General features: G+C 47.3%; 2 protein-coding genes across 27 annotated transcripts in view; one reads left to right on the forward strand and one right to left on the reverse strand.

Moving 5' to 3' along the window:
- PTK2 (protein tyrosine kinase 2) overlaps nt 1-19,952 on the forward strand; it is a gene marked incomplete at its 5' end in the record, with an annotated part of 172,637 nt that extends 152,685 nt beyond the window's left edge. For 9 of the 26 annotated variants that reach the window (XM_084260372.1, XM_084260373.1, XM_084260371.1 and 6 more), the window contains 7 exons: nt 6,134-6,196; nt 11,687-11,726; nt 12,457-12,563; nt 15,088-15,096; nt 16,785-16,940; nt 17,401-17,481; nt 18,653-19,952. In XM_084260372.1, coding sequence (XP_084116498.1) covers nt 6,134-6,196; nt 11,687-11,726; nt 12,457-12,563; nt 15,088-15,096; nt 16,785-16,940; nt 17,401-17,481; nt 18,653-18,865 — 669 coding nt within the window. In that variant the 3' untranslated portion in view covers nt 18,866-19,952. The remainder of the gene's footprint in view (nt 1-6,133; nt 6,197-11,686; nt 11,727-12,456; nt 12,564-15,087; nt 15,097-16,784; nt 16,941-17,400; nt 17,482-18,652) is intronic. The other 17 variants (XM_084260376.1, XM_084260374.1, XM_084260375.1 and 14 more) reach the window with 5 other exon arrangements.
- A 1,202-nt stretch (nt 19,953-21,154) lies between these two features.
- RPLP1 (ribosomal protein lateral stalk subunit P1) lies at nt 21,155-22,582 on the reverse strand. Its single transcript, XM_084280320.1, has 4 exons — nt 22,415-22,582; nt 22,225-22,299; nt 21,711-21,831; nt 21,155-21,275 (listed from the first exon to the last, which is right to left on the reverse strand). The coding sequence occupies exons 1-4, from the start codon at nt 22,484-22,486 to the stop codon at nt 21,196-21,198; spliced, it is 348 nt and encodes a 115-aa protein (XP_084136446.1). The 5' UTR covers nt 22,487-22,582; the 3' UTR covers nt 21,155-21,195.
- Nucleotides 22,583-23,039: the final 457 nt, after the last annotated feature.

The following is a 23,039-nucleotide window of genomic DNA, read 5'->3' on the forward strand; positions in this document are numbered from 1 at the left end:
ATAATGGAGTGAAACACCTTCCTTATGAGGAGAGGCTGAGGGAGCTGGGCCTCTTAAGCTTGGAGAAGAGGAGACTGAGGAGTGACCTTATTATTAATGTTATAAATATATAAAGGGTGAGAGTCAGGAGGATGGAGCCAGGCTCTTCTCAGCGATGGCCAGCGATAGTACAAGGGGCAACGGGTGCAAACTGGAGCATAGGAAGTTCCAAGTGACTATAAGGAGGAACTTTTTCACTGTGAGGGTGATGGAGCCCTGGTACAGGCTGCCCAGAGAGGTTGTGGAGTCTCCTTCTCTGGAGACATTCAAAACCTGCCTGGATGTGTTCCTGTGTGATTTAGTCTGGGTGATCCTGCTCTGGCAGGGGGGTTGGACTAGATGATATTTCAAGGTCCCTTCCAACCCCTGACATCCTGTGATTCTGTGGTTCTAGAAGAGGTGAATTTTACTAGAGAGTTTGACCCAAAAAGAGAATTACCTGTAAGCACAGATAGGAAACCAGCAGCGAGAGACAGGAAACCAGTGGCAAGAGATAGGAAACCAGTGGCGAGAGCACTTACTGAACTCCCAGCTAATCAAACTGCTTCATGATTTAATGTAGGAAAGAAACTCTGTGTCATTCAGTACCTGTCCAAGGCGACCTTTTCAGTTCAGCATTGGAGTGAAGTTCATTTCTACACCGTGACTTTTGGCGCTGTAACTATCTCTGAACGCTTTGCTGCTTCTGGAGCTGTTTCATTACCTGCTTCCTCAGTGCTGTTTAGTTTCCAGTTTGAACCTTTCTCTGTGGCTGTATTGCTGTTCTGTGGCGTTGTTTTTAATCAGATAAAAGAGAAATAGATCTGTGCAAGCCTTGTATCAACTCCTCACCAGACAGAGACATGCACTGAGAAATTTATGGGCCTTTCCTCTGATGGGTTGAGAAGAAATAACTCACATAGTTTCCTTATCAAGCTTGGGGTTGGTTTTTTTCTGGAATTCCCACATAGTTGTGGTTTTGTCCTATTTTGACACTGAGAACTGCAATTCAAATATAATTAATGTGAACCATTGCTAAAATAAGATTTGAATTTTTAGCCTGAGAAAATCCCACTGAGACATTCCAGTTTGGCATGTCCTGAGAATTCTGGGATTTACGTGGTCTTTTATTAGTGAGTGACCAGAAATACTGGGAATGAAGCAATTATGTTCCAGTTTGTCAGTGTATCCATCCTGTCTGAAATGTCTTTTTGGTGTTTCTGAAAGATTTAATATAGTAAACTATTTATTAGGAAAGAAAGATCCATTTTCTGCAAGCTTTTAACATGCATTTCCTCCCTCAAGTATGTGTCCATGATGAATGGATTAGAAGCAGAAAAGGCTCAAACTTGTGCTTTAGTTTTAGCACAGTTGGTGCTTCCATGAAGGAAAAAATTGGGAGCACTGGGGTTTCTGTCCCAAGGAACCTGCTCTGGCAGGGGGGTTGGACTTAATGATCTCTTGAGGTCCCTTCCAACCCCTAAAATTCTGTGCTTCTGTGGTTTGTACAACAAGTCCTGTCATACAATGAGTATGAAACACATTTAATGATGATCTGTCACCATAGTTCAGGGCTTGAAGAAGACACACACAAAGTGACAGCTTTTTTGGGTAAAGCTGATACCCTCAGTCTCCCAATTTCCACAGGTTTAATTTACTGGAGCAGTCATATGCAGCACAAGAGTGTTAAGCAAGGCCTTTGTAGATACACTCTTTACTATCTACGTTCAAGTTGAGGGCTTCACAACCAAGTGGATAGCTTGAGGGTTCCCCCTCTCCAAGTCATCTCCCTGTTGTATGTACACCCTCGATACAGTTGTGCTCCAACAAGTGCCAGAAATGTTTTCCATAAATGCACACACACTGAGCACCTCAGAACCTCCCACCCAGTCTGCAGCCCCCTTAGCTGCCTCCCAGCAAGGATCGTTCCCTGTCCAGCCAGGAGGCTCTCTGTATCTGACCGTACAGCCGGTACCAGGGTAGCAGCTGCAGTCAGAGGAGGCTGTGGTAGGCCTCATCTGGAATATTCTGTGCAGTTCTGGGCTCCCTGGTTCAAGAAGGGCAGGGAGCGACTGGAGAGGGTACAAAAAAGGGTTACAGAGATGATGAGAGGACTAGAACATCTCTCTTATGGAGAGAGGCTGAGGGACTTGATGCTTTTTAGCTTAGAGAAGACTGAGGGGAGATCTTATCAATGCTTATAAATACTTGAGGGGTGGGGGTCAGTAGGATGGGGTCAGGCTTTGTTCAGTGGTGCCCTGTGCCAGGACAAAAGACAACAGGCATAAACTTGAATACAGGAAGCTTCAGCTAAACATGAGGAGGAGCTTCTGTAATGTGAGGGTGACAGAGCACTGGAACAGGCTGCCCAGAGAGGTTGTGGAGTCTCCATCTCTGGAGACATTCAAACCTGCCTGGATGCATTCCTGTGCAGCCTGCTCGAGGTGATACTGATCTGTGAGGGGGGTTGGACTAGATGATCTCCAGAGGTCCCTTCCAGCCCAAATCATTCTGTGATTGTTTTTGGTTGGGCTGCCATGGAGGAATAGGGCCATAACAAGGCCTGGAAAGATAGAATGGTGTGCTTTGGGACTGTACCATGGTGTGCAAGGTACAAAACAGGTTGATTTTGGTGAGAGGCTTATTTTTGACCTAGAGAGTTTTGCATTAAACACATCTAAAGGGTCTCTGTGTGAAAAATCAGGAATGCATTGTGAGGTAATGCCAGCACGAGGGGCTAAAACTAAATTTTAAATTCTTAAAACATAAGAATTGCTGCCAAATAATGTTTAAAAACACAAGGGGAGTTTGGTCTTGGGTAGCACCTTGACTGTAAAACAGTTTGTCCTTTGAAATTTCCACCACCACACAGATAAATAAATCACAGTATCATTTGCTGAAATGGGAGTTGTTGGAATTCATCAGAACAGTCAAGTCACCAGAAGTATCATCAGGGGTCTTCTTAGTCACTGGGCGTAAAAGTGTGTCAGGTATTTCTTTGGTGTTCCCTGTGTTCCTAACAATCCGAGTTTTGATGGGGCAGGAGGAGGAAAGTGTTTGAAGTTGTGTTTCTGTACCACTCAAGATGTCCAATCCTTGTTTCTAAGATGGAAATACACAGATTGGGAGATGCTGGTGGGTTGTGTAGGTGTACAGACTGCTTGTGGGCCTTCTAGTTTGCCATTGCCCATTGGCATCATTACTTTCAGGTGAGGTTCTTTGAGATGCCTGACTAACACTCAAGAAGGACATCTCACTGCAAGGACAACTTACTACGAGCAGAACATTGAGGTCCTCGAGCCTGTTCCCAGAAGAGCAACCAGGCTGGTGAAGGGTCTGGAGGCCAAATCATTTGAGGAGCAGCTGAAGGAGCTGGGGATGTTTAGTCTGGAGAAGAGGAGGCTGAGGGGAGACCTTATCACCACCTACACAGAGCTGACAGGAGGTTGTAGAGAGGTGGGTGATGGTCTCTTCAGCCAAGTGACAGTAGATAGGACAAGGGGAAATGGCACAAAGCTGCACCAGGGCAGGGTCAGATTAGATGTTAGGAAAAAATTCTTCCCTGAAAGAGTTGTTGGGGCCTGGAACAGGCTGCCCAGGGAGGGGATGGAGTCACCATCCCTGGATATGTGACAGATGGGTAGATGAGGTACTTGGGGATATGGTTTAGTAGAGGTGAAGACCATTTGCACACTGTGTGTTTGCTGCTGGTGGTGACTCGGGCAATTGAAGTGTTGCTGTGGTGTGAGGTGGTAGAATTGGGCGTTGGGAGAGTTTAGATGCTGAAAGGGAGGACCTTGTTAGTGAGACAGGGAGGGGAGGGCTGGAATGTTCTGTCTGTTAATTGACCTGATTTGGACCAGTGGGTATTTTTGTGCTTGGGAACCTTTCAAAATGCTCCCCATGGCATTATCCTTGGAGTCTGGCACAGGGTGTGTTTCTGGATTGATGCATCCTTAAAAGAACATCCAAGACCCTGAGATAAAATAATATTTGACTATTTCCAGAGACTTTGGGCGCTTCCCTGGCTAGAGACTTAACAGGAACCAAAGGCAAATTGTGAGCATCAGTGTAATGGGTGTGTAGTTAGCTGTGTGCATAGGGAAACAAGGATCACTGTTTGCTTCAGCTTAAAAATATGAGAATCACAACTCACTTTAGGTGTCTGCTGAAGTATCTGACATACTCATATCAAATGAGACTTGGAAAAAAGAAAAAATTCCTTCAGTGTAATGAAGGAAAGAAACAAACTGGAGATTTGGTGGTGGTAGGTTTCATCATAAAACTTGTCACAAAATTCCCAGGAGAAAACCACTGGGAAATCTCTTCCTTGCATCTGCTTCAGTTCTTCTTTAAGACAGGGTTAAATATTTCCCTGTCTAGTACAATCTGTCTATTTTTAATCTGCAAGTTCTTTCAGGCAGCGATTGTCTCTGGCTGGGCCTCAGGTCTGCCAAGACCAAATGACAATGTGAAGCAGAAGCCTTTCTGACAGACTACCAGCATGATTGGAGTGGTTTTAATGAGAAAAAGATTGATATATTTTTAATACATATATATTTTATATGTATGTTTATATTTATATGCATAAAGCCCCTATCACTGTATTGATCTGCAAGAGTTCTGTCTGCCCAGCTGGCTTTTTAGGGTTATTTAGCTGGACATGTGAGTTGGAATTATTCTTTAGTGCTTTTCAGGAAGAAGGAAAAGGAGCTGAAGTGGTTTTAAACAAGAAATGGATATATTTGCCCCCTCCAAAACTGACCCTGAAAGAACAAGGGGTCAGTCAGGTTAGAGTCAGTATGCACACGCCTATGTTTCTTGAAATAAAAAATGTTGATTCTCCTGCTCTGAGTGTCCATTTTTGAGATATACACACACACACACACACACAGACGTGCAGGGAAATGGTATGTGCACAGGTGTAGGATGTGCATTTCATTCCTATCGATCAGCTCTTCAGCCAGCCTTGCAGGAGTGCATCGAGGAGCTGGGTAAATCCCCTTTGGGTTTATGTGCCAGGATTAGCACGCTAGGAAAGCAGTCTGGTTGTGCTGAACTCCTGTCTTGAGATCAGCGTTACCCTTTGCTTCACATCCAGTTTTTCCATGTAATTAATGCTGGCCTCAAGGAATAAACACACCATACCTGGATTTGCTGCGGATTTTCAGGTTCAGATCAGATGTTAGGGAAAAAAATCTTCACTGAAAGAGTTGTCAGCACCTGGAACAGGCTGCCCAGGGAGAGGGTTGAGTCACCATCCCTGGATGTGTTTAAAAGACAGGTAGATGAGGTACTTAGGGGTATGGTTTAGCATAGGACAGGAATGGTTGGACTTGATCTTAAAGGTCTTTTCCAACCTTGTGATTCTGTGATGAAACAAAACCGACCAGTTTCAGTGTGAAAAATAAAATTGGTGAGGTCTTATTTTTTTTTTTACTTTTAACAACATCAAGTCCCAGGTCCCTCTGTTGACAGTAGAAATGAGTTTGTTGCCTGTGTCAGGAGAACAGGGCATCTGGATGTCTTTATTAGCTTTCTGTAGCCAAACGCAGTGTTTAAAGAGCTCGGGGTAATTGGCCCCGTCGCAGGCTCGGAGAGGAAGCCAAGTACATATAAGCCGTCCTCAGGCAGGAAGCGGGAATTCATGCGCTGCCCTTCTCATCCTGTGGTTGAAATTTTGCTGCTGAGAAGCAAACCACCCTTTTTTTTTTCTTCTTATTTTTTTTCTTCATATTTTTTTTTCTTCTCTTTTTTTTTTTTCCTGAAGAAAACCCCCCAACTTTTTGGCTGCCCTGGAGAAAACTACAATGCAGGTTTTCCAGTGCTGTGCTAGGGAAACGGTACTGTCAGTGTTTGTAACGAGCAGATTCACACGTGGGCTGGGAACGGGGAGGGTGAGAAGCAGTCAGACAGGCTGCCAGGAGTTGCGGGAGCTCCGGCTGCAGAAGTTCGTATCGCGGCGGCGGGGGCGTGGAGGCTGCACCGAAATGACATCTGTATTTGTCAGTCTCGAGTTTGGAACAGTATTTTTCTGCCTTTATAACGATTTGAAGCTTAGGTTGTGTGAAGCCCTGAGCAGAGCACGGAGTGAACGTTTCCATTTCTCTTCCAGAAACCCGATGTGCGGCTCTCCAGAGGCAGCATCGACCGAGAGGACGGAGGTCTCCAGGGCCCGGTAAGTGTGGGGGGGATCTTTTTTCATCTCCCAACTCTTTCTTCAGTTTCCTGGTAGAACGTGCTGTGCACTCTCTTGATTCTGGGAGACGATTTAAAGCTTTTGCTAAACTTTTCCACTATTATTAACATGAGTTTACGACTTTCCAAGAGGCTCAGCTTCTGTGGGAACAGCAGCCTGGGCAAAATTGTTCACGCAGCAGTTTGGAGGGGTTTGGTTTCGGTTTGGGGTGGGTTTTTTTGTCCTTGGAGCTGCTGTTGTAACAAATACTAAAACATTTGCACCAATATGTTGCAATATATTTTATTTTAATGTTCTGTGCTGTATAATCTGGCCTTTTATTTAAAAATGGAGATGGCTTTCCCAAAGTTCTGTCAACAGGAAGCTGGATTAAAATAACTTTTGCAGTTGGTTAAATATCTGAAGGGTTGGGGTTTTTTTTTACAAGGAATGTAAATGTTACTATTGTATTACCCAGAAATGTGTTCAGGGTAAATGATCCGCTCTGAAACAAATGGAATCAACCCCATCACCATTCATTTACTGCCAGACAGCAGCTGCAGCTGGGGTTTTCTTTCTCACTGGCTTACCTCCTGTCTGCTTAACTAAGAAAGAAGCATTTCTCCAATTGTTTAATTAGCATTGGAATCTCTGAATCATACCCATGGAAAGGGGGGTGGTAGGCTACGGACTGTTAGTGATGCTTCATCTACTGCTTGTCCCCAGGCAGCACCTTTGAAATAGTTCATACTTTTAGTTCACTTCCCTAGTTCAGTTGTAAACTCCTGGTTTGACTTCGTGTTTCTTCGCTACCGAATAATTTAGGGACTTCTGCATTTGCAGCCAAAGTGCAATCAGGGATGCTTGGGCTCCTCACTGCAAGAAGGACATTGAGATGCTTGAGTGTGTCCAGAGAAGGGCTACAAAGTTTTGGATAGGGTTTAGAAAACAAATCTTATGAGAAGGGGCTGAGGAAACTGGGATTGTTTAGTCTGGAGAAAAGGAGACTTGAGGGGAGACCTCATCACTCCCTACAACTACCTAAAAGGTGGTTGTAGTGAGGTGGGGGTCGGTCTCTTCTCCCTGGTAGCCTGTGACAGGACAAGGGGAAATGGTCTGAAGTCGCATCAGGGGAAGTTTAGGTTGGCTATTAGGAAAAATTTCTTTACTGAGAGAGCTGTCAGATATTGGAACAGGCTGCTCAGGGAGGTGGTTGAATCCTCATCCCTGGAGGTGATTAAAAGAGGAGTAGATGTTGTACTTGGTGACTTGGTCTAGTGTTGGTCCAAGTAGGGCAGGGTAAATGGTTGGTCTCAGTGCTCAAGAGCAGAATCTTCTAACCAAAACCACTCTGTGATTCTGTGATGAGTATATTAATGGCACACTGTGGCACAGTCTCTGGAGACATGTCTGGGAGCTGCTAAGATGTTTTCCATGAAATCAGAGAAGGCCATTAGTTACTGTTATCATTATGGCTTTGCACCTTTATGTTAGAGCAAGTGAAGTACTGCTGTGCTTTGTGCTGTTCCTGAGGGTGCTTTGAGAGAGGCTGGAGATTTAGAAGTGGTGTCAGAGGTTCAAATCAGTGGCTGTCAGTGGCAGTGGGTTTAAAGTACAGTGTTCTGGGTTCACTCACTGCTTGATTTCAGCCTGACTGCTTGGGGCCACGATACAAAATACAACACCCAGATTCCAAACTGCTGGTGAGGGAGGTCCTGTCTTCCCAGACAGGGTAGTACTCTATCACACATCATTTTGAAAGAGTGTGAAGAAAACATTTAGTGATCATTGACAAAAAGAGCTTTAAAAAGAGACTCAAATTGATGCTAACTACATTTTTAGTTCCAGAATTTGATTTTGCATTTTTACAGTTCTTAATACACCCAGAATACAGCTCTGACTGTCTTCATTGGCTGTAGGAAATGTGAGTCAATCTCAATTTCTCATCAAGAGGGTGACAAACAGGCAGTACTCATTTCTTGGAGAACTAGGATGAAGTAATTGTCTGGTGTAACAAAGAACACAGAATCTAGTTCACTGAGGTGTCATTTACATCTTCCTCACAAAGTGAGGAAACGAGGGAACAGCATGAAGCTGCGACAGGGGAGGTTTAGGTTGGATCTTAGGAAGAGGTTCTGTACTGGGAGGGTGGTTGGGCACTGTCACAAGATCCCCAGGGAAGTGGTCACAGCACCAAGCTGGGCGGAGCTAAAGAAGAATCTGGATGATGCCCTCAGTCCCATGCTCTGACTTGGCTGGTCCTGTGTGGAGCCAGGAGCTGGACTTGATGATCCTTATGTGGGTCCCTTCCAACTCAGGAGATTCTGTGATTCAAAGTGGCATTCTGTTTGAGCAGTTGTGGTAGCTGGCACAGGGACAGAAAGCACAGCAGCTCTGATTCCTGCTCAGAGCAGCAGCATCTGCACAGTTCAGAGTCACTGGGAGGGAGGAGGATTAATCCACAATCCTGTTCTTGGGTGCAGTGGTACAAATGAGAAGTCACCATGTGCATTGTCGTAGTTCCTGACTGAGGGGCACATGGCTGTGTAACTGTGTGCATGTTCTTTTGACATACACCTTAAATACACAATTCTCTGGCAGTGAAAACACAAGAATTGGGTGGAATTTTATTCTCCTTCCTCTCCCCCCTTTTCTTTTCCCCCAGAGTTACCAGGTTTGAAATCTTAAGGTTAACAACACAAATGGAAGTTACTGACCTGACTGATGGTGCTGGCAGGAAGCAGATGATTTTGTAACTTAGAGAGCAGCTGTCTGACAGTGTGTGAAACGATCAGCCAGTGAGTTTCCCAGCTTCCTGGTGGCAGCAGAAGACCTTCAGGACTTTGGATCTTTATATCTACTCCTGGTTCCTGAAAGTGAAATATGATTTTTGAAGCCTGTAGTTACAGTCATGGTGAACGTGCTCCTTCATTTCCAGCCATCAAGTTTCTGCTCTGAAACATTCACTTGGCTGAAGTTCTTGCTAGAACTCTCTCTAGACAGTAGACTTTGTGAAGTAGTTTTGACTTTGTGAAGGTTGTGCTTCTTGCCCCAGTTTTCCCTCATACACTGATAGGAATTAGCTTGATGTAGAGTGTTAATGTGGGGATTTCCAGTTCCTGCAGTTAAAATTTGGCAGAGTTTTGAGCTGCTGAAAGCGGCCCCCTGGAGCGCCCAGCAGCCTTCACCATGGGAGCCGCTCTCAGATCTGCCTGTGACTTTTAAACCATAACAGGAATTCCTAAAAATGCCAGGCTGAAGCTTTGAATAACTGTTGGACTACGATGTAGAGTATCCCTCCAGTGTGTTAGTGGAAGGATGAGGGAGTTGGGAAGGCATGAGCCTTCTCAGGTCGGTATAGAAGGTCTCCTGCAGACCTTCTGTGTGTTGTTGTGCAGGTTGCTTGGTATCCTCACCAAAATGAGGTGTTTGTGGGGTGAGAAGCTAAGAACAGTAAGTGTGCTGTTGTTGTCTCTGTTACCTGGGTGTGTTTCATGCAAGTTCTTCAAAAATAGTTGCTGAAAAGGTCAGAAAAGAAGTAACCTTCTTAGGTGGTGATTTGTGATAGCATTATCCAGAGCTGAAGGGGAACTGAAGTGAATACTGCCGGTCTGTACCACTGAAAGTGAATTCTAAGCAGTCTGAGCATCAGCTGAAAAAGTAGCTTCCTTAGGTCTGAGGCAAAGAAGTATTCTGGCTTTGTAGAAAAATGGTTTTATTTTAAAAATAAATGCCTTTGGAGATGTTTCAGGGCCAGACCTATTAACGTCTCCCTGCCTTCAGTGTTTCAGTTTGCAGTGGGAAGTCCTCCAAACAGCTATGCTTGCATAAAATGGGACTCTTGGGGTTGTAATGCTTCTTATGACATGACAACTGCAATTTTTGTGTAAACTGTAAACTTGGTTAGGACCAAACAGTTTCTTCATCTTTCATGGAATCCCAGAGTATCTCAAGGTGGGAGAGATCTATAAGGATCACTGAGCCCAACTCCCTGCTCCTCACAGGACTACCTAATATTAATCCATGTGACTAGGAACATCATGCAGGTGCTCCTTGAACTCTGACAGGCTCAGTGCTGTTCCCTGGGGAGCCTGTTCCAGGGAGCCACCACCCCTCTCAGTGAAGAACCTTTTCCTAATGTCTGATGAGAACTTCCCCTGTCACAGTTTCACTTCGTGTCCTCATGCCCTATTGCTGGTCACCAAAGAGAGATCAGCACCTCACACTCCACGGTCCCCCTTGAGGAAGGGGCAGGCTGTGGTGAGGTCACACTCCAGCCTTCTCTTCTCCAAACAAACCAAGTGACCACAGCTGCTTCCTGCAGTCTTGACATCAAGACCTGTCACCATCTTGATTGCCCTCCTCTGGACACACTCTGATGTCCTCCTCATACTGAGGTGCCCAAAACTGCACACAGCACACGAGGTGGGGCTGCACCAGTGCTGTGTTGAGTGGGACAGTCACCTCCCTCGATGGGCTGGCTATGCTGTCCTTGATGCACCCCAGAACCATGGTTGGACCTTTTTGCTGCCAGGCCATGCTGCTGACTCCCACTCACCTTGCCATTGACCCAAGCCCCCAGATCTCTTTCTGCAGGGCTGCTCTCCAGCCTCTTGTCCCCCAGTTGGTACATGTAACGAGGATTGTCCTGACCCAGGTGGAGAATTCAGCACTTGCTGTTATAATTCCTTTGGTTCATGACTGCCAGGGTCTCTAGTCTATCCAGCTCTCTATGTCTATTGCCCACCTCTCTACACCCTCCTGTTAGGTCATTCTCCAGGCTAAACACCCCCAGCTCCCTCAGCCGCTCCTCATAGGATTTGCTCTCCAGCCCCTTCCCCAGCCTGGTTGCCCTTCTTTGGACTCACTGGAGGACCTTGGTGTCCTTCTTATGGTGAGGAGCCCAGAACTGGACACCCCCCTGAACACTGCCCTGGAGGGCTCTGGTTCCAGTCATGCCCACACCACTACTCGCCTCGGCAACTGAGGGTGTTTTAAATATAATTACAAGAAAAGTGGCCTCAATCTATTATTAAATACTGCCAGATGAATAAGCAAATTGACCTTAATTAATAGCTTTGAGACAAAGCCAGCTTAGAAATCTGTTACTGCTGTGGAACCCAGTCAGCGGTGCCATGGTCCCGTAGTCTTCTAATGGCTGCACCGCTGCTGCCTTCACCACTGTGGCTTCTGCAGTTCCATCTCCAAATACAGACTAAAACTGATGGTGAATATACCCCAGCATTTGATTACTAGTGATGGATAAACAGTAACGAGGAGGACAGGGCTGTTGATGAGCAATACTGAAACTTCTTGTTCTTACTCTATAAATACTACACCTGGAGTTAGGAGCTTAGCTCATGGTGCTGAACACAGATGCGGTTTTAAGTGTTGGGAAATGTGCTGAGAACTGGCTGCTCTGAGGGTTTGAGACTGTGCTGGTGGAAGTTGTGAGCACCATGACAACTAACTGTGTGTTTTGTTTTGTAGGCTGGTAACCAGCACATATATCAGCCTGTGGGTAAGCCAGGTAAGCAGCAAACTCATACGTGGTCACCTTGAATCCTTGGTTCTTCTAGCAGGAGTAGTGAGCAACCCTTTTTGCTAGTATTTTCACACAAGGGGTGGAATCAATTCCAAAGAGCTACACAGAGGTATTAGGGTGCACTGTGTGTTTAAATTCCCTGGGCAGCCCCCAGAGCTGTTGTCAGCAGTTTTTCATGGGCAGGCGGGGAAGTGTGTAGAGGAAGCTGAGTCACCGTGTAGGATTTCACCGCCTGTGGAGTTCAGACATGTAAAACAGAAGTAGACACCTAAATTTAGGTTTCTCAATCTCAAAGTGAATCAGTCACAGCCAGGATTTCTGCCATGGAGAAGTCTCACTTTCCCAGACATAATTGCTGTGTGTGTGGCACTCAGCTGTGGTATGAAGGGGTGAGTACTCAGGTCTGGGGTTGGTATGCTGTGAGTAGCGGTTGCACCATGGAGGAATTTTTGAAGTATCTTATTGAAACATACCTACTGTTCTCATAAAGACAGAAACAATGTGAGAATCCCACACCCCTTTCTGTCTACATTGCTTCAGGAGAAACTCAGCTTGAAGCGTAGCTCTGACAAATCATGGATTTACTCTTAAGACATACAAAGATGTACGTCTCCTCTGCTAGTATAGTAAAGCACGTGTAGGCTTTGTAGTGCTGAGGGACCAGGGTAGGTGTGCTGTGTCAGTCCTCTAAACTGCAGATGGTTCTGTTAACCAGATCATGCAGCTCCACCAAAGAAACCTCCCCGCCCTGGAGCCCCCAGCCACCTGGGCAGCCTTGCAAGCCTGAACAGCCCTGTGGACAGCTACAACGAAGGTGTGAAGGTACGTTGCTGAGTGTGGTGTGAAGTGTCCTTCAGAGGATTAAACATCCATTCTTCCTGGAGTAGAGACTGTGGAAAGAAGTGACTATGAACTTCCCAAGTAAATGTTGTCATGGGGTAAATATGCATTGGCAGCTCTCCAGGGAAGCAGGGAGTTAACTGGTAGGCTCATATCCTCCGCTACTGTGATTCAGCATGTTGTTCACCTAGAACCTTTCCCAGGTGAGCTTAGCTCTAGTTTGAAGAGCATATGAGATCCCCCATATGGACTCAGCTTCCCTGCTCAGCAGCTTTGTTAAACAGAAAGGACCACACACAGAGTTCTCAGTTACCAAAATCTCCCATCATCTGTCACAGAAGAATGAGACATGGCTGAACTGTGATGGTCCAAAAAGTTCTTCCTGCAGCACCAAAGCTCCAAAAACTCTCCTAGCTCTGGGGAACAAGGGGAGAGGGGAAATGGGCTGTCTGACCTGTGGTTGAGATACTTCCTACTGTGGAAGGAAGTATCTTGCTAAGGCAAGAAAATCAAAATTCAAACTTGAGTTTTCTAGGAGCGACCTGAGTGTTTCTAGGGAAACAGAAACCTGAGTGACCTCAGGGCCTCCCAGGGGGGAACCAATGAAGCAGCTTCCAGCAGCTGCACGTAATAGGGCTTGGGAATTCTCTGTCAGTAATACTCTAACAGAAATGCAGCTGAGCTACACACACCGGGGTTTTATTTCACAACCTTTGCAGCTAGACAAATACTCCTCCACAACGACTCCTGCTGGTCTGACAGCAGCATTACTGACCGGGGGATTAAAGCAGCATCACTCCTGCTCCCCCATTCTGTCAGTTGATGCCATCAGCAGAGCCCAAGGAGGTGATGTGGTTGGGCTGGAGCTGTTTCCCCAGAGGAGAAAGATGGAGCCTGTATTAGAACACAAATGTGCCAGAGCAATCTCTGCTGTAACATGATTAGTGCTAATAGTACAGCTCCTCACAGGAGAGCGTCCTGCCAGGCCTGTAGTAAAGAATGAGAATCCATGTTGTAGAAGACACAGCTGTTGTAGCAAGCAACGTGTATTGTAGGTAGTTTAGGAGAATACACAAAAAGATCCAGTTTTCCCAACCATGAAACCCAAAACTTGCCATCAGAGCCGTCTGCTGAGCACAGTTGGGTCTCAGCTCTTGCTCCCATGTTCTGGGATTATTGAAGTATTTCAGGAAACATGATGAATAGGCAGCAGTAGTGAATCTGAGCGGGGTTATTATGAACTGATGCCAGTGCTTCTGAAGCTGCCAACCCTCAGAGAGTATCAAAAAGCAGTAACAGATGTGGTGCTAAACTCGGCTTCTCTAGAATTTCCTTTCTGAAGGCTGATACTGGAACGTGAAACGTGTTTTCTGAAATCCATCTTTTTAACAGCAAACAAACCTGAGCAGCTGAAATCATCACAAATAGCAAGTGAACAGTATTTGTGAGCTAAAGAGCTTCTATGGTAGAAAAGAAGGGCTGATTTTGTTTTCTCTGTCAAGAGTTTCTTGAAATTGGATTGGTTTATGCCCCGTCAAGAAAACAGCCCATTATTTTTGATAGCATACAGCTTTGGTTAAGCCTGCAGTCCTGAAGTGCAGATGCTTCAGGGGTTCATTTCAGAGTTCCCTTTCTCTCTATGCCCATTTGAGGCTCCCATTTCAGTCTCCCTTTTCTGCAGAATACAGATTAAAATAAGAGGATTGAACTGCTTGCCCTTGGCAGCCCTTAGGACACGCAACCAGGAAACATGTGGTTTTCTGCTACTCTCTGGGGCAAAGTCAGCCAGTCCACGTGAAGAAGAATGAAGTTCTTGGGTATAAGCAAAGCAAAGAGTTTCTGTGAAAGAAATGCAGATGTCCATACTCTTGAAATGGAAGGGAATTAAGGGGGTGGGTATGATCCATCTAGAATGGGTTCTTGGTAGTTCTCAGCCACGACTCTGATGAGTCACTGCCAACAGGAGCTGCACAAGTTAGATGGCCGTGTATGTCCTAGAATTTCTCTAAGCAAAACAAGCTTCAGATGAATACGAATCTACTGAGTGCTGATTGTTTGTGCAGAAGGGACCAGGGTTCCACAGGACACACCGTTTCCCCTCCGTTGCAGAGGCCCCTCTACTCCATTCACAACTTCGCTGCTCGCCAGCCTGGCTTGCTCCTGTCAAGCTTTGCATGATCTCTTCCCCATGTGTTGAGTAAAAGGTACGCATGGGTGCATGGCAAATCCTTCCACTTCCTCCTCGGGCGCACAGCAGGTCGCCAGCACAGGGTGCTGCCCTACCAGATGGGCCAAGAGCTAACACGAATGACTGCCAGTACTGGTGAGGATGCACTTTTGTTGCAGGCTTTTTAACTGGTCTCTCTTATTGCTACACATGTTTTTGGGTTTGGTTTGGTTTTTGGTTTTTATTTTCCTGCTGAGTTTTATTAATATTGTTTTTTTCTTTTTTCCCCTTCTTTTGGTAAATTTCTTTAACCTTCCCCCACATTCTGCTCAACCATAGCCATGGAGGGTAAGCAGTGCGTGAGCGTGTGTGTACGTGCCCTATGCCAAAATGTCTTTGCATGTGACTTTGCCAGATGACTTGTTTAACTTCTTGATTGCTGAAACCGATTAGAATGGCAGCGTTTCACTGGTGATTGAGGCAATTGCAATGATCTTTCTCCTAAAGCATTAAATGATCAATGTGCTGGCTTGAATCTCTGTAAATCCTCACTTAGAGAAATGCAGCCAAGTGGAATCACCGTGCACTAAATCCTGCACTTCCTCCTTGGGCAGAGTTTCACCTCAGTATTTTATAGTTTAATCATAGACAGGATTGGGTTGGAAGGGACCTCAAAGATCATCTAGTTTCACCCCCCCCTGCTGTGGGTAGGGACACCCTTCAGTAGCCCAGGTTGCCCAAAGCCCCATCCAGTCTGGCCTTGAACACTGCCAGGGATGGTGCAGCCGCAGCTTCTCTGAGCAACCTGTGCCAGGGCCTCAGAGTGAAGAAGTTTTTCCTTGTATCTAATCTAAATCTCCCCTCTTTCAGTTTAAACCCATTGCCCCTTGTCCTGTCACTCCTTGCCCTTGTGAACAGTCACTCTCCAGCTTCCTGTAGGCCCCTTCAGATACTGGAAAGCCACTGTAAGGTCTCCCCAGAGCCTTCTCTCCTCCAGGCTGAACAAGCCTGACTCTCTCAGCCTGTCTTCATAGGAGAGAGGTGCTCCAGCCCTCTGATCCTCTTCATTGTCTCCTCTGGACACACTCCCAACAGGGTAGCTGGAGAGTCTCTACTCCTCACTAGGGTGGTGTCTCAGATGCTTCCAGTGAAACATCTCTGTAGCTAGGATGAGTTCTAAGAACTGTGGTGGGCGGAAGTTCCATGAGCCACCTCACATCAGCAGGGTGGACGTCTGCTGCGTGACCAGTGGGAAATAAGCAGTGTTGTAACATTCTGCTCCTGCTGGGTGGTTCCTCAGGCCTCCCATGGCAGGGAAGAGCTGCAGGGAACTGGGGTACTTGTAGTTTCACAGTTCAGGAGCAGAGATATGGATGACCTACAGGGGATGTTTTCAAAGTTTGTTTCTTTTCTGACCCAGGATTAACTCCAGACAGATCTGACTCAAAGATCGTTTTGCTTGAGTAAAGACAACAGGATTTTTAACCTGTTTTGGGGTTTTTTCTGATCTATTGGAAACAAACGATGAAACATTTGGTGTTTCCCACCTGGTGACACCATTTCTGCTAATTAGCTGTGAGTTTTCAATGGCCAAACAGCAGTGTGGACTGTACTGGTCTTTCTTCACTGAATCAGTATGTTAACTGTGCACCCTGACACTGGTTTGGAGCACAACTTTGTGGAACAAGGGACCTGATACGTGTTGCCTTAATCAGTAATGAAGCACTTAGACCGATCAAGTACTCTCTACTCCTCATTCCTCAAATGATTGTTGTGGAAGTTACACTGGAAGCTCTTCAGGGAAATCGTGGTAGAAGTTCCCCAGTGTCATTTCGCAGCTCTGGTTCAGCCAGAAGAACTAAAGGAAATCAGTCCAGGAGCGAGCGTGCTCAGCCAGGACAGGGGTCCCGGCGGGACAGGGCTGGGCTGGGGGCAGTTGGGAGTATGAGACCTTCCCGGCTGTCTGCGGAGGTTGGGAAGTTGCTGAGCCCCATCTGCTGGGGACAAGAGGCTAAACAACCCTTCTCTGCTTCCAGATTCAGCCGCAGGAAATCAGCCCCCCTCCTACAGCCAACCTGGACCGCTCCAACGACAAAGTCTACGAGAATGTAACAGGGCTGGTGAAAGCAGTCATAGAAATGTCCAGTAAGATACAGCCGGCTCCACCAGAGGAGTACGTACCCATGGTGAAGGTATGGAGGCAATTCCTACTGTCAGGGGTTTAGCTCTCTCTTGGGTGATGTCTTCAAGCAGCGTAGGAGAAACTTCCTGGAAAGATGGAAGTAGAAAAGCTTCTTGTGTTTGCAGGGGAACACCATGTGGGCAGAGGGCTGAGGGTTTGGATACTGTCAGCAGTATTGTGGGCTTTTATTCCCCTGTTTGCCTGTGCAGACCCAGGGACAGGCAGCTGGGCACTGCCAGCTCCACATTTCACTTTTTAAGAAAAGCCTTTTTTTAATTATTAACCTGTTGCCACTTGGTTTTGATGCTGAACCACCGAATTGCAGGTGGGAGTTTTTAAGTCTTTCAGCCGTGTTCTAACTCCCTTCTTATCCACATGATAAATGTAGCTGTTCCTGCGCTCCTACGACTCTCTCATCCACTCAGTCCAAGTTTTTAAAGTTTTATTTCCTTAATTTTTTTTGCACTTAGGAGGTTGGGTTGGCACTAAGAACCTTACTGGCAACAGTAGATGAGACCCTCCCAGTGCTTCCTGCGAGCACCCACAGAGAGGTAGGTACAACTCCCCTCACCTGATGCACAGTCATTCCCCTGCGAGTGACCCACAGCTGTCGGGACGTGCTTTGGCTCCCCCTTTGCACACACACATGTGTGACTCACTAATAGGAGCTTTCTGGTTGTAATTCTTCATTAAATTCATTTTATTAGGAACCAATTGCTGTGTGGACCTAGGGTTGCATTGACTTAGGTGAAGATGCTCAAACTGGATGTAACTGAGGAGCATACAACACATGCACAAACAAGTTGGCATTAAGACCTTTTAGTGTGGAACTTCTTAGTGCAATTTAATCTTTCATTAAACTGCAGCTTGCATGCAAAGTTATTGAATGGGTAAATGAGCATAGCTTGGTGTAGCTCGAAGAGTTCGATGAGTTATCCCATAATAACCTAGTTCTGGGTGAGAAGTACCTGGGATCTTTCAGTGAAGTTCATGAGAGACCGTCGCCCACCTCTCTACAACCTCCCTTCAGGTAGTTGTAGGTGGTGATAAGGTCTCCCCTCAGCCTCCTCTTCTCCAGGATGAACATCCCCAGCTCCCTCAGCTGCTCCTCATAGGATTTGCCCTCCAGCCCCTTCCCCAGCCTGGTTGCCCTTCTCTGGACTCGCTCCAGGACCTCAATGTCCTTCTTATGGTGAGGAGCCCAGAACTGGACACAGCACTCGAGGTGCAGCCTCACCAATGCCCAGTACAGGGGCACAATCACCTCCCCAGACCTCTGGCCACACTTTGATACAAGCCAGGATGCCATTTGCATTCTCGAGAAAGCCAGCAAATGGTTCTTCTAAGTGTTGTCTTAGAGACTCATCCAACTGAGCCACATGGTTCTCTTCAGTAACCTGTATCCACCTTCTTGACCTGGTTTATTTTTCAGAGCTACTTTAATAATAGTAATAAAAATAGAGTGATGAGCTAGAAACCTCTAGCAGGACATAACTCTTAAGACACGGGTTAAAATCCACTATTGGCTGGTTGATTCGCTGTGCCAGGGGGCAGCTCAGCAGCTGACAAGGCCTCTCTTGGTCTCCATGCAGCAGATGCTGAAATTCCATCTGTCCATGTGGCATCAGTTGAAGCCCCAGCTTCAATCCGAAATGTCAGGCAGGGGCTGTTGAGGGCAGATGCACCGCTGCTCCGTAGCATCACTGTATCTTCTCGTTCCAGATTGAGATGGCACAGAAGCTGCTGAACTCAGACTTGGCCGAGCTCATTAACAAGATGAAGCTGGCCCAGCAGTACGTCATGACCAGCCTGCAGCAGGAGTACAAAAAGCAGATGCTCACGGCTGCTCACGCCCTGGCTGTGGATGCCAAAAACTTGCTGGATGTTATCGATCAAGCCAGACTGAAAATGATCAGCCAGTCCAGGCCGCACTGAGGGGAGGAGTTTCATCAGTCTGAAGAATTCTGCTTGCGAAAGGATGTTGTTTCACCTTCCACCAGCAGTGAGGATTAACCCAGTGTAGTCCTGGCTTTCCAGCGCCTCTTGCTTCAGCAGACCCGATTGACAGCCCTTGGTTCTCTCTCATTACAAAAGTTTAACCAAGTTTTTCTCGTAAAACCGAGCTGGTCTGGGATTCAAGCAGTGGCATCGTCACAGGGTGAAGTTTGTACAGAGAGTCCTTGGGAAATCAGGGCTACGGAGCACACTTCAGTTTTCCACCGTCGCATGGGACACGCTTTGCCTACAGCTGCCACGGGGTTACGGTCTCAGAGCCAAAACTTCTGGAGCAGCAGCAGCAGAGAGAAAGATATTGTGAAGTGAAGAATTCGGGGAAACCTCAGGGCTGAGAATTCTTGCCCACAGTATATGAACTATCCAGACTGGAATTTTTTTTATTAGAACACTTACGTCGCAATATGCTAATCACAATTTACAGAGAAAGAATTAAAAAGAAAAAAAAAAAAAGCTATATTTTCAAGACTTCAGTCATTTCAAGACAAAACTAAAAAGCCCTCTTCATCTTCCTGCCTTTTACTTTTACGTGGACGTGTGAAGCGTTTGTTTGGAACTAGCTGTAGAACACAACTGAAAAGTCGCCTCTTTTTCTTCCACCAGAATAACGTGCCAGTTCTTTTGTAGCAATGTTGTTTTCCTTGGAAGCAAAAATGCTGCTTTGTACCAGAGCAATTCAGAGCTGCATTTAGAGGAGTTCTGTAACCATCCATGTCCCCATTGTCCCGTGTCCCCCCACCCCCATTTTTATATAATTTATAAAGACAGATTAAAGCCATGTGGAATATTTTAAACCCACTGTAGTTAACTAACCCATCCTTTTGTCTATCTTGCCTGGGAGGAGTTACAGTAGAGCAGTGTAATTAGATTTTCCTTGGTTTTTCCAGTTATGCCATCTGTTCTGTTAAAATAAAAACCATGCTCCCTTTTTGCTGTTGAGGGATATAAATTATTCTCAGGAAGAATATAATGAACTGTACAGTTACTTTGACCTATTAAAAAGGTGTTACCAGTGAAATCCTGGCTCTCTTATTGTGTCTGTGTGTGTGTGCACAAGAAACCACCAACTTTTCTCTGCTTGGAATTTTTGCCTCATCTTCCTCCACAAGCTTTTAAGAATTGACTTATGCAGGACTCAAGTATCCAAGGAGAATATCCAGGAAAACTTGGAAAACTCACTTTCTGGAAGACTGTGGAGCACAAGGAACAAGGTATTATCGTCAAAGTGACTTGTGATTACACAACTGTCCCCCCTTACGTTCCTCTAGCTTTAAACCCTACAGGAAGGTTTCTTTAAAAAGGTGGGGGAATGTAGCAGTTGAGTCACATGCAGGAAGGGTTTTGGAAGCTCTCAGCAGCCGCATGGGGTTGCACAGACTCAATTCTGTGACTGTCTCTTTCAAAAAGTAAACGAGGTCCAGGTTTGTGGGTAGGTAACAGTGCAGAGCATCTGGTTTTGGTCTGTAAGCCCAACAACCCACCTACAATGTGCAGTGCTTACACATTGGAAGATTTTGCTAATTCACAATTTTAGTACTTCAGAACACGCATTAGACAGCCCTCACCCTACTCACTGCTCTGGAAAAACTAATGGAAGTTCTTTTCATGCACAAGTTAGTTACCCTCTCTTACCTGTCTCCCTTGAAAAGCCATTTGAGATTCTCCTGAACTCTTCCTGGAGAGGTAAAAACTCCACAGCTTACACCACCTCTGCTCGGTGCCTAGCACTGCAAGACTCACTCCCCTTTTAATCAGCTTCAGCCTGCAAGGGCCTTTAGCTGAGAATTGCAACCTTCTTCCCCACTCTTCAGCTCAAGTGACTTCAGATACCATCCCTGCTGGGCCGCAGCCTGTAGCCACCCCTGAACAGGTTAAAATCCCTGGTACTAGAAGCTGTTGCAACAGCATTAACAAGACCCACTGCAGGGGAGGCTGCAGTACAAGTCACAGCACCTCTGCTGAACGTGACCACTCCTGTACCTGCCAAGCTTTCCACATTCCACACTCAGGGATTTACATTTCCACCTTTGTCCATACACCATGAATGCAACTTGCAGCTCTAACTCTACTTCCCCTAAGTATAAAGAACCAACAAGGGAAGTTTTCATCTAGGGCTTCACTGTGCCAGGACAGCAGCTTTGGTACCTGCAGGTAACCCCTGGCCATCCGTCATCCACTCCCCTGAACATGCATCCACATAACAGACAAGAGTACAGTTAAATTTTCTTTATTACAGGCAGGTACAAAACTAATTAGTCGAAAAGACCAAAGCCCATATCATCATCAGATTCCTCTGACTCTTCTTTCTTTTCCTCTTCTTTCTTCTCCTCAGCTAAAAAAGGAGAAAATAAGTTAGGATTCTTTCATTTTAGCAGCTCATCCAAGTCCCACACCACATGTCTTCACATACAATGATGGTAACATCAAGAAGCAAGGCCTGAACAATCCTAACAAGCCAAGTTCCTAACCAAAGGAGACTACAGTGTTTCCACTGCTAGGCAAGTGGGTCTGTCCCCTCAAAATTAATTTATATCAAATCCCAAATACTAAAGAGGAGATCCTGATGTTAGACATTAACACCATTTCTGATCCTGAGGTAACACTAACCAAGTACATGAATTCAAGCTGCAACCCCTGCCCCTTCTAAAGTCTGTTTTACTCTGCAACACCCGGATGCACAAGCTGGCTCAGGTTGTTAATAAGCAGCTTTTTAGCAAGGTATTTCTTCCAGCTGAAGACCTGTATGTTGGACATACAGCCCACTTACCAGGGGCAGCACCGCCCGCAGGCGCAGCACCACCGGCGGGAGCAGCTGCAGCTGGAGCACCACCACCACCACCAGCTCCTACATTACAGATGAGGCTTCCAATGTCGATGTTCGCCAGAGCCTGGGGAGAACAAGCACCGGTAAAGCCTCGGTAACGCGTGGGGCAGCTCTGCTTCGGTCCTGTGCACCTGCTCAGTCACGCCGTGAGCGCGGAGATGAACCCGCGGCGTGACAAACGAGCAGCCCGCGTCCCCAGCTCATCACCAGCACAGTCATCAGAGTCCAGAGCTTTTTACGTTCGTTAGCAGTAGCACAGGGCCTACTGCCCAAGCCATCAGCCCAGGGAGCCGCTGTTTGGTCACGATCTGCCCCTAGGAACCCCCACGCCGGGCTGCGGCCGGTCCGGCACCCTTCAGGGGCCGCCACACCCCCGGGCTCCCCCCGCCGCCCTCCCTTCTCCCCTCGCTTCCCCCAGGATGCCCAAGGCGCTCCGGCTCCCCGCTCCAGCGCTCACCTTCGCGAAGAGACCCGGCCAGAACGGCTCCACGTTCACTCCGGCCGCCTTGATAAGCGCGTTGATCTTGTCCTCCTGCAACGAGAGCGGCGCTCAGCAGCCGGCCCGGCCCCGCCGCCTCCCGCCCCGCGGCCGGCCATGCCGCGCCTCGCCGCCATCTTGTGCCGGCGCGGCCGGGGCCCGCACTTACCGTGACGGTGACTTCGTCGTCGTGCAGGATGAGGGCTGAGTAGATGCAGGCGAGCTCGGAGACGGATGCCATGGTGGGGGCGCGGTGCCAGTCGCCGGGGTGGGACGGCCTTAGCTTCAGCTGAAGGACACAGCACCTTGGGCCGCCGGGAGGGAAGAGGGGCGCGTGTCCGCGGGGGGACTTTATAATGGCGCCCTGAGCCAATCACAGACCTGCCGAGCGGAGACGCGGCAGAGTCGTCAGCGCCGCTGACCAACCCGTGAGCAGTGGAGCAGCTCTGGCCAATGCCGTGGGGGAAGCGCCCTGCCAATCGCGGCGTAGCGGGGAATGACGGGAGCCCTGGCAGGGCGCGGGTGGTGCCGCAGCGGCCATGACGCGGCCCGGCCCGGCTCGGCCCATCCCAATCTGAGCAGCTTCGCACGGCCGCCGGGGGGCGCTGAGCCTTCCTCCCTGGCTGCCTCCCTACCTGCCCTGGTCCTCTCTTTGCCTCCCTGCCTGCCTCCCCTGGTCCCGACTGCCTCCCCTGGTCCCGACTGCCTGCCCTGGTCCTGACTGCCCCGGTCCTGCCTGCCTGCCTGCCTCCCCTGGTCCTGCCTGCCTTCCTCCCAGCCTGCCTGCCTGCCAG

The sequence above is a fragment of the Gallinula chloropus genome (assembly GCF_964237585.1).
Source record: "Gallinula chloropus genome assembly, chromosome: 2".
Classification (NCBI taxonomy): domain Eukaryota; kingdom Metazoa; phylum Chordata; class Aves; order Gruiformes; family Rallidae; genus Gallinula; species Gallinula chloropus.